This window comes from Gossypium hirsutum, chromosome A11 (genome assembly GCF_007990345.1).
Source record: "Gossypium hirsutum isolate 1008001.06 chromosome A11, Gossypium_hirsutum_v2.1, whole genome shotgun sequence".
Lineage (NCBI taxonomy): Eukaryota > Viridiplantae > Streptophyta > Magnoliopsida > Malvales > Malvaceae > Gossypium > Gossypium hirsutum.
The window spans coordinates 9,204,799-9,216,200 of record NC_053434.1 but is presented as its reverse complement, the minus strand read 5'-3'; the positions used below and the strand labels follow the sequence as shown (position 1 = coordinate 9,216,200).

Here is an 11,402-nt window from a genome sequence, read left to right as displayed (position 1 = left end):
ATTTCGAAATCTTTTTTTTTACTATTTAAAGCATCAGTATATCAATTAATCATTAGTTTAATTGTTAAAATATATTTTAAACAGGTAGAAAAAAACTATATTAATTTTTTTAAAAAAAATTAATGTGTTATATCAAAATTTGTCTTTATAGGTTTACAAATTAAATCAGAAAATGTTAATAAAACTTTCATACTTTAATTAAAACATTTGAATGGATTCAGAGGGCCCACAATAGTTTAGGTGTAATTAATTTTTGGATAAACTGCACAAATGGCTATTTAATTATGCTTATATTATTGTTTTGGTCATCTAATTTTAAAAAATTTAATTTAGGCACTAATTTGAATTCATTCTTTTTTATCACCATCCATTAAATTGAAAACAGAAAGTTTTTTCTAATTGGTGTAATAACACACTTAGTCTTCAATACTTATATATTTTATTAATTTAATTCTAATTTTTAAATAATTCAATAAATTTAACCCTTCGCTTTTACAAATTCTATCAATTTAAACCTTAAACTTCCTAACAAAAGCTTTCGATCATCTATAAATTTGTAATTATGATATGATCCTCACACCCTCTCCATTCTCTATTTATAAAATATATATTTATTTAAATTGAATTATGTAAATATATTAATATAATTTTTAATGTATTTACTAATCAATTGTTTAAACTTTAAAAGAAATGCAAAATTTGTTTTTTTTTTATTATCACATTCATAATATCTTTTTAATATTTGAAGTTGGTTGTAATATAAAACATTTACAAATCTTTTCCTAGTTAATAAACTAAAAATTTTACAAACTATTTTTGAACTGCCCCTTTTTTTCTTCATCTTCAGTCTTGTATAAAATTCTCTGAATACAAGTTTTTTTAGAGAAATATAAGAGTTTTTTATTTCCTATAAATTTCATTAATATAATTAGGTTTTAGAAATGTTTTAAATTTTAATGTCAAAGTCAATATTTAATAATGAAAAATACAGATAACATTGCTAATTATTAAACTTAATATAACATTATCACTATAAATAATATATCAATGCGTATATTTTAAGAATTGAAAGTTTTAATTAGAAGGTTTGAATATTAAACTGATAGAATTTGTAAATGTGAAGATTTAAATTTATTGAATTATTTACAATTAGGACCAAACTAATAGAATATATAAGTATTGAGGACTAAACATATTAATATACCAGTTCAAAAAAGACTTTCCCTTATCAATTTAACGGCAGGTAACCAAAATATGAATGAAATCAAATGTTAATGTTTAAATTGAAATATTTTAAAGTTGAATGACTAAAATAGGAACGTGGATATAATTGGATGACCATTTGTATACTTTACGTATTAACCTTTAAATTTTATAATTGATTGGGTTAAAGATTAATTAATTTAATGAGATTATTCATATAAATCAAAAGTGTTAAAATCAAACGTCGATAATGACAATGAATCATAAAAAAAAGAAGAGAAAACTAGAATACACATATTTTATGTAGAAACCTTTTCAGGGAAAATCACAGGCAGAGTAGAAGAAAAATTCACTAACTGTTGAGTTCGAATGATACAAGAAAGAGAAAACTACGTCTTTATTCAAATCAAAGTCTAATAGAAGCAATGCAGTAAGGTTGAAACATCTTATTCAAATCAATATCAAATAGAAAAAGTGTAGTTTTATTCGGTCCTTAACCTTCGCTCCTACATATACTGCTATCTAGCCACTCTTTTTTAACAGAAATTTGGATCACACAACTCTAGAAGAAAGCATTCTGGAAAGAGAGGATTATTTTTACTTTCAAAACGTGATACAATATGTACCGAAATCAGAAATCTTTGAATGGCAAGAAATTTCAAAGGATGGCGATGGCAGCAACTTGTAGTGTCCCAGAGTTGGTCCCAACTCCAAAAGGCGTTCAGCTTAATTTGTACCTTCTTTTTCAATATATATATATAATTGTAGTTACTAAGTTATTAACAATGGAGAAAGCAAGTCTGAATTCATACTATAGTGGCATGCTTTGTTTTTTTCTTGCTTTTTCTACAATATTCTTCTACTTTTTAGTGGGAACCTAATACCTTTTTTTCTTCAGCATTTTGCACACTCTATCATGATACTTTTTAGTGGAATGATGTTTCATTTTATACATATAAGGTTAAAACCTCTTCATATATCTTTGTCTCAATTTAAAAAAAAAAAAAGCATGGCAAGCCAACATCAGGAAGCTCTTCTTTTACACAATCTACCATAGATATATTTCATCTATGCATTTATAGACAAAACACTAACATCTGATGGACCACCCAATTTGAATGTGGTCTGACAATATTGGCTGGACTTTCTTCCCCATTTCACTTGCATTGCAGCAGTAGCTGAGACCTTAAAAACAGAGGCTCCACTTAAACAGGTTGTGTGATGTTTAGTATAACACTGAATAATGGTCATGGTGTTGCATTTAGTGTTCAATGGTACTTTTTCCTTTCCGGTCAAGCTAATTCTGTTTTTGCTCACTTTTAATTGAAGGAAAGCTACTAGCCACTACTAAGTTTTGGGGCCATGGATTCAATCACCACTAATGGGTAAAAGAAAAAAAAAAGGTATACTATTGCATGACATTAGTCGCACAAATTTGGGTTTGATTGTATGAAAAAAGCACAACAAATTAACAAAATAGCAATGTGATGCTATTCTTTTTAAACCATGGTCGTGAAAAGGGCTAAAAGCAAAGAACTTGTTCCCACTTTCGTTACTACAGTGCCAAATACTATATTTCCCACCTTTTCATACTAATAATAATATTGTTCTGATTCAGTCAAAGTTCACTTGAATCCTGGAAATTCTGTAGTTTTTTTTTTCCTCCCTTAATTTGGGTTATGATTTTTGGTCAATGAAATCATGTATCTAATTTTCCACACCATCCGATGCATATTTCGATGATCGCAACTTTGGGCCACAAAATAAATAGTAGTAGTAAGCATTAAACAAGCAAGTTGTCTGTTAAAGATGCTTACATTGTTAACACCTAAGAAATTTACCCATCAAATTTCCTCTTTCTTTTTTTCTCTATTTCTTTTGTTTTGGAGGTAGGCATATAATTGCTCTCTGGCCTAAGGCTGGACCAAATTATTAATAGTTGTTCAATCATTCAAGTAATCAATGCAAAAAAAAAAAAAAATGGAACACAGTTGTTGAAGATAAACGTCCGGCCAATTTTTTTTCTGAAATAAGTTGGGTAGAATTTAAGGCGTTGGGGGTGAGGAAAATCAACATAGTGAGGGGGCCATTCTGTACAAGCAAAATTAATCAATGTCAACTGCACCAAGTAACCATGCGCAGTCTCACTTAGGTGTGAGCAAAAATTGAAGTTAATTAATAATATATATTGTTTTAGAATTAAACCAACTTCTAATATATATTATTTTTTATTTTTAAAATAAATTTAAAATATATAATATATAAGTTTTTAACTAAAACTTAAATCTACCACAATTCATATTTTATTTCTTTTTTATAAAAATAGACAAGAAAAAAAATTAATTTAAACAATTAATTTAACTAAACAAACTAATAAATATTAAGTCGATTAGTCAATTAGTTGATTGATGAGTGAATTTTTTTGATATTTTTAACTGAACCAACATAGGAACCTCTCGACTTTTTTATAAAAATGACTCAAAATTTTATAATATTTACGAAAATGACTCATTTTAAAAATTATGTACATAAATTACTTATTTTGAACAATAAACATCGGTGACATTATTGCCATTGACGTTACTACTCTTGATTTTAAAAAAAATTTGGGTGTCACTGTTGTCATTGGCGGCACCAGTTTGAAGTTAAATAGCCTTTAAAAAAATATAAGAATAACAAAAATAAATCCTTTTCAATTTTTATTATTTTTTAAAAACAATAAACTTAAAAAGCTATATAAAATTCTTATTTAAATTACTCAAATATACCCCTCAAAAAATTTCCTCAAGTTTTAAATAAGAATTTTTTACTTGAGGAAAATTCTTGAATGATATATTTGGGTAATTTAAATAAAAATTTTATATAATTTTTTAATTTAAATAATAAAAATTGAAAAGGGTTCATTTTTATTATTCTTATATTTTTAAGGATTATTTAAATTTAATTTAAAAAAAGAAACAAACTTAATGCAAATAAACAATAGTTTAAAATCATTTAATTTGTGTCGAAGGTGGAATAGGTCACCACTTCTTTCATTCAATCTAAAAGAGTAATTGCTTCATCAGGTTCCTAAACGTTTTATATAAGCACAATTTAGTTCGGTATTGCCAATGACAACGACAACATCTAAAAAAGTTATTATTTTTTTAAAACCACGGGTGGTGACGCCAATGGCAATGACGTCACCTATATTTACTGTTCAAAACAGGTCATTTACGTACATAATTTTTAAAGTGAGTTATTTTTGTAAATAATGTAAAATTTTGTATTATTTCTGAAAAAAACCCGAATCTCTCCTAATTTCAGTCTTATATGTGCTGCTTTGTCTCTGCTCTCTTGACTCAGCTTCAATGAAGACAAAACATTAAAGACCCTTGTTACATAAATTAGGAAAAAATTAATTTTTATGAATGATAAAATGAACATGAAAAATATATTAGTTCCTAAAAGAAGTAACATCCCTTCTGTTATAAATACGTGGATGTGATATGAAATTGATCAATTTTGTATCAAACGAGCCAAAAAAAAATCATTGTATTAAAGCTAACTTCGACAAAAGCTTCAATGATAAAGAAATTATAATCATACCATAAGTTCACTAACCTAAAATGCCGTTTTCTATGTATAATAGTATTTTATGTATGTATGTAAGCTAGAGGGCAAGGCAAGAAGCAAAAATAGTTTCAAAGCTAGAGATCAACCTTTTGCTTGCACTTCTGTTCTTGAATTGCCTGGCTGGTGATGTTAACTGTCACCGTACAATTCATCATTACCGTAACATGCTTCTTTATAATGTTTAACATATTCACCCTTCCTCCAATTCTCGAGTAACTGATCATGGTCAACGTCCCGGAAGTGAGATCCGCAGTCAGATTTGGATTGGCCAACACCCGATCCGTCATAATATCAACAGTGATATTCATCTGTACGGTCCGACGGGCCTTTGCGGTGCCCCCAGGGCCTCGAGCATCCCCGACTTTGGTTCCGTAGTAATAAAGAGTAGTGGTGGTGTTCCTATACTTGAAAGATGCTATGTTGGGGTTTTTGACGGAGACGTCGGCTATTAATGATATGTTTGACCCAGTTGTAGGGATAGAACCATTGATTAGGTCCAGATTTGTAAGTGAGACAGCATTCAATTTGATGATCGGATCCTTGACTCGAAACACTGTAAAAATTAAGACAATAATGACCACGGCTAAGATGATGAACAAAGCAACGATGCAAGCGCAACATCGGATGAGTTTCTTGCGTCTGACTTTTTTGAATTGCAAAGCAGCCTCTCCGTCATCACTGGTTGGAGCGTCAGCAGCCGGCGCTAGAGGCCTTACTTGGTCCCTTTCCACCATGGCTACAGCTTGGGGAAGGAAAATGATGGAATGATTTGTTGTGGATATTTGGGTGGATCAGATTTGGGGTTTTATAATATTTTAGTAAAGTTTGTGTGTTTCTACTAAAGATTTACATTTTCAAGCTGCTCTATGTTGACTTAGAGTTGTTTTTTCTTTGGCAATCAAGTTGAAGAATTATTAATAAATCAGAAACGGCAAAATGTTACTACCACCAAACACTTGAATCATGTTTGGAATTCAATCGCTCTAGATTAAAGTTTTATTAAAACTCTCTGTAGTAGCTAATTTTGGACTGGGCAAATAAACACAAATAAAATAGCCCAAATTAAAAGTCCATTTAGAAACAAAGCTACCAACCTAATTATAGCCCAAAAAAAATTAAAACCCTAAAAGCCCAACTAGCCCATTATCCTAAAATTTTTCAGCAACCAACCCTAGGTACCAAGACTTTCAGCCGCTGCATGCCCCTTAGCCTTGGCCACTCCATCCCATCGTCCCATCACCAGCAAAACAACAACAGAGAACCAAAACAAAACGCAAACAGTAGCAGATAAAACACAAAGAAACAAAGAAGAAAAAACAAAAAGGGGCAGAAAAGAAGCATGAGAACAAGGAAATAGATAATAGCAAATCCATGGTATTTCCGCTATAAAGCCTGAAATCCCGAATTTTTTGGGTACAAAAACAAGAATATTGTAAAAGGGGAGAGGGAGATTTTTTTTTGGGGGAGAAATAAAAAAAAGAAGAGATAGAAGAAAAAAAGTGTAATCTCTCTGAAATTTTTCTTTAAAAAAAACAGCAAGCAATACAAAAAAAAAGATAATAACAAAGCCATAAAAAAAGTGCAAATTGACTTAAGGTTTTTTCTTCTCTTTTTTATTTTATTATTTGAATCCATCTCTTCTCATTCATGTATTAAAATATATCAATGTATATATATAAGAAATATATAAACAAAAAACCTTTTTGAAATTTTCGGCCACCGTGCGCTGTAGCCGGCGACGGTGGCCGGCGGCGGCAGACGGAGCCGGAGTTTGGTCGGAGGGAGAAGGCCTTGAGAGAGTTTGAGAGAAAGGGGTTAGTTTTTTTTTATGAAATGGGAAAAATGAGTTTTTTTTTAGGAATTTTGACTTATATAGCCCCATCAAAACGACGTCGTTTTGGGTTTAAGCCACTAATGCCAAAACGACGTCGTTTTGGCTCTTAACCCATGGCCGACCCGCGACCCGACCCGCTCCAACTTCAGGATCCGCGTGTTTTCATTGGAGGGGCTATTTGCGCGTTTAGCCCCTCCGTTTTTTATTACTTTGCAATTAAATTATTTTTTGTTTTTAATTTGGCACCAAAATTTGTCGCAATTTTCAATTTAATCCTAGCTGATTCTGTGCATTTTATAAAGGGGGTTATTGCACTTTAGGCCCTCTGTTGTTTCACCCGCATTTAAATAGGCCATTTTCTTTTTTTTATTTTTAAATTTGCCCCAAAACTTCGTTTTTAATTCGAATTTAGTCTCTTTTTTAATTTAAGTTGATTTTTATATTATCTTTGCTACTTTAATTTTTAATATTAGTTCCAATAATATTATATATATGCTTTTAAATACACTTTTTTATTTTCTTTTATTATAAATATTATTGTTTTATTTTCTTTACGTTATTAGTATATCGTATCGTTTTTTTTTATCATATCATTATTATTTTTCATGTACACATTATTTATATTATTTTCATGATTATTATTGTGTTTATTTTTACTACTATTATTGTATTTATTATTAGTATTAGTATTATAATTACTATTATCATACTTATATGTAAATATATTTATATGTAAAGTTATCAATGGTTATTTTAATATTATCATCATCTTAATATTAATATGTACTTATTTTTAACATATATATATGTATATATTTATGAAGTATTATTAATAATTGTTTTGTAACATTATTATTATTTCTAATGTGTATGTATTATATATATTTTTAATACTATATTATATATATTATATTATATATATTTATTATATTTTTATGTATATATTTTTAATATCACATTATTCATATATTTTTTTATATATTATCCCATGTAAATACTTTCAATACTACATTATGCATATATTTTTGTCTCTATTATATATATACTTTTAATATTCAATACTATTATTATGAATATGTTTTTGGTATACGTATGTATATATATATTTTTTCTTTATTCATATATTATTATCATTATTTTCTACGTTATATTATTATTATTATTATTATCATTTTCATTTTCATTGTCATTGCCATTTTTGTTGTCCCATGTTTTATTCATTTTCATTTATTCGTTAATTTGCTTATGTCTTCGATCATTTCATTTTCCTCATGCATTTGTTTATATTTACATATTACTAGTCTTGCTATTACTTCATCTTTTACAATTACTCATATTATCGTTTTTGACACTGTCGCACCTATTATGTTATTATTCATATTAATATTATAATTTGCTTTTATGTTTTACTATAAATCACGTTATTTTTCTTACTCAATATATTAAAACAATTCTTTCATAAAAGTAATATTCCATATTAGGTAATTCGAGATAATCGTACCCTAACTTACTGGGTTTCGATTTTTCTTATTTAACCTAAATAATGGAATATTCCTTTTAATCACAATGTGAGTTTAAAAAAATGTTTATTTTTGGAGATACGAGGTGTGGTGCCCTAACTTACCGGGTATGACATGTTGTTACCTCGAAATAAGATTTTTCACAAATAAAGGCAATACTCGGTGTTTGATGATTCGAGAATCATACCTTACCGTGCTGGGTTGTGATTTCTCGTTTGCTCAAAAACAATCGAATATTCCTTTAGGTTTTCACCCATGCTTATTAAAAACCTTTCAAAACAAAGGATGTTCGATGATTGGATATTTGAGAATCGTGCCCTATCGTGTTGGGTTGCGCTTTTTCATTTATTCTAAGCAATCGAAGATCCCTTTGAAGTTTCATCCACGTTTTCTAAAAACCCTTTAAAACGAAAGAAGTGTTTGATGTTTGGGCAGTTCGGGGAATAGTGCCCTATCATGCTGGGTTGCAATCTCCCGTCTGACCGAAATAATCAAATATCTCTCCGGGATTTCACTCGTATTTTCCAAAGTGAGGCAATGATCAATGTTTGGGAATTCGAAGAATCGTGCCCTACTGTGCTGGGTTTCGATTTTTCGTTGGACTAAATAGTTGAGCATTCTTTCGTGATTTTCGAATTATAAATTTCCAGACATCGAAACAAGAAGATTTTTGACAATTAACTCGGGTTATTCAACTTTTATTAAAAAAAGCCACATTTCAAAAACATTTTTAATTTTAGACATAAGGACAGTATTTAATCGATTTGGTACCAATTTTGGGCGTAGTGAGGGTGCTAATCCTTCCTCATGTGTAACCGACTCCCGAGCCCATTTTCTAAAATTTTTGTAGACCAAAATTGTTGTTTTAGTAAATCATAATTTTTTTATTAAAATAACCAAATTTTTGGGTGATTCGATCACACCAAAACAAAAGATCGGTGGCGACTCCATGCATTTGTTTTTCAAAAGTCGATTACCCCTTTTTTTTAAAAAAATTTAAAATTTTTAAATCGAGGAATGGTTTCGACAGCTTGGCGACTCCGCTGGGGACATTTGAAAGTCAAGCCATAAAAATCAATTATTTTCTGTCTTTTTGTCGAAAACTGAAAATTTACTTTAAAAATTATGTATCTTTTGATTGCATTTGATTGTGTGATTGTTTTAGTACGGGTCTTGTAAAAAAACACTGCATTTCATTACATGACCACTGTGGTCACACCTTCTAAGTGGGAGTAAGAAACTACGCTTTCGTGAGGTTTTCACCTCCGCATGAGCTAGTGGATTGCTTCCGGGGTACATCCGTACCTATGATTTCGTGAGATTTTCATCTCCGCATGGTCATAGGGAAATGTATCCCCCTGAACCGAACTCGATCTATATGAGCCTATAATGGGTGAAGATTGAGGAATCTGCTGGTTCGGGTACCTTATCTCTAGAACTAAACCGCATATAATAAACCTTAGGAACCATCCTTGGATGAAGTCGCGTCAAGCCTTAGTACTTACCCGTATATGCGTCATTATTATCGTTTATGTGCTTGCATTCTATCGCTATTATTTGACACTAACCGGTGTTTTGTTTTGTTTTGTCTTTTTTGCATAACATTGCATACTAAAGGAGGCGTTAATCCGTATTCAATTACTAAGTTAGAAAATTTGACATGGAGAATGAATTTCTTAGTAAAGTCGAGGATAATGTGGCCGTTCGTACATGGTCAAAGAGGCTGCAATCAGAGAGAATGGATAGCTTGGTAGAAAGGTATGTATCGGAGCTACAAGATTTCACTCGCGTCAATGTAGTACAGAACGAGCTGAAAGAGTTGAGAGACATTTGGGCTAGTTGGAATGAAGGAATCAAGCAATTGTTTTACCAAAATTATAGTGACGTATCCTACCTGCTAGACATTAGAGTGGATAAGAATTTGTTCCAAGCCTTGGTGCAGTTTTGGAATTCTGCGTACAAGTGTTTCACTTTTGGGGAAGTGGATTTGGTACCTACCATTGAGGAATACACTACTTTACTCAGGTGTCCCAAAATTCAGGTCCGAAAGACTTATGCTCGGGTTTTTAGTAGTCAGACTTTCGTGAAGAAACTGATGAGCATTTCTGGGATGAGCGAGCCTTGGGTCACTATTCAGATTCAGCAAAAAGGAGATAGTAAATGTATCCCTTAGGAGAATTTGCGAGATTTGATCTTGACACATCCAGATGAAAGAAAGAGGGTTGATATATTTGCCTTAAGCATCTACGAATTAGTGATCTTTCCTAAGGCTTTGAGGCACGTGGACGAGGCGGTCATTGACTTGTTTGATCGCCTTGAAAAGGGAATCACGCCAGTGCCGGCAATATTCGCAGAAACGTTCAGATCTTTGAGCTCATGTCGAAAGACAGGCAAGGGGCGATTCATTGGATGTGCACAATTATTGATGGCATGATTCCACGAGCACTTTTGAAAGGTAGACAAAGTTTCCTATTGAGTCTTCTCCGAGGGTTATTTCCCATTGAAAGAAGAAGCAGCTATACAGAGGAGAGAGGATATCTCAGAGGAGAAGTGGATGGACATTCTTCAGAACCTCAAGGAGGGGGATATCGAGTGGAGAGCTTATTGGATGGTTTCTGACGAGATCATGTACCGATGTGGTAACTTCAATTGGGTGCCATTGTTAAGAATTTGGGGAGCTACCGGGCATACTCCACTATTAGCCTTGAGGCAATATAAGTCGAGGCAGTTTGTACCCACGACCTATGGGCTTGCTCAGAGTGAATTCTCATTTAAAGGTGCTCATTATAAGAAGAGAGTTCGGGAGTTATCGGATGCTTGGAAGCAAACTTATTGGATGAAGAGGTTAGCCGTCAGTTCCATAGTAACGCCCGAGTATAGCGAGTGGTTTAAGAAGAGGATTAATGATAATATTCCTAGGCCAAGCTTGGAGAATGCTCGACCTATCGGGGAACAATTACAAATCACCCCATCAGAATTGGAAATTATAAGGTAAGATTTCGAGAAGAAGAGTTTGGAGCTCAGGAAGAAGATCGAACAGTTAGAAGAAGAGAAGATGCATCTAAGGTTAGACGCTGATGTTCAGAGGTCAGAGGCTGAGAAATGGAGAAAAGGAAAAACTAAGGCCGAAGAAGACTTAAACAGCTTGAAGACAGACTACAAGAAACTGCGTCTATCTACGAAGACTGCGGGTTTAGGTAAGACTTTCGAACAATGGCGCCACGAAATTC

At 31.6% G+C, this 11,402-nt stretch overlaps 2 protein-coding genes across 2 annotated transcripts; one reads left to right on the top strand and one right to left on the bottom strand.

Moving 5' to 3' along the window:
- Nucleotides 1–4,735: 4,735 nt before the first annotated feature.
- On the bottom strand, nt 4,736–5,764 carry LOC107923178 (late embryogenesis abundant protein At1g64065). The gene has a single exon (XM_016853396.2). The coding sequence runs from the start codon at nt 5,550–5,552 to the stop codon at nt 4,893–4,895; it is 660 nt and encodes a 219-aa protein (XP_016708885.1). The 5' UTR covers nt 5,553–5,764; the 3' UTR covers nt 4,736–4,892.
- A 4,068-nt stretch (nt 5,765–9,832) lies between these two features.
- LOC121209962 (uncharacterized) lies at nt 9,833–11,167 on the top strand. The gene is made up of 3 exons (XM_041082011.1): nt 9,833–10,334; nt 10,380–10,562; nt 10,680–11,167. Exons 1-3 carry the CDS (start codon nt 9,833–9,835, stop codon nt 11,165–11,167), a joined length of 1,173 nt encoding a protein of 390 aa, XP_040937945.1.
- Nucleotides 11,168–11,402: the final 235 nt, after the last annotated feature.

Bases quoted from the DNA above. Each gene is read 5' to 3' on its own strand.
- LOC107923178 (XM_016853396.2), bottom strand. From the start codon at position 5,552: ATGGTGGAAAGGGACCAAGTAAGGCCTCTAGCGCCGGCTGCTGACGCT.
- LOC121209962 (XM_041082011.1), top strand. From the start codon at position 9,833: ATGGAGAATGAATTTCTTAGTAAAGTCGAGGATAATGTGGCCGTTCGT. The intron at 10,335-10,379 runs GTATCCCTTAGG...TGACACATCCAG, and splicing joins GCAAAAAGGAGATAGTAAAT to ATGAAAGAAAGAGGGTTGAT. The intron at 10,563-10,679 runs GCAAGGGGCGAT...TCCCATTGAAAG, and splicing joins GAGCTCATGTCGAAAGACAG to AAGAAGCAGCTATACAGAGG.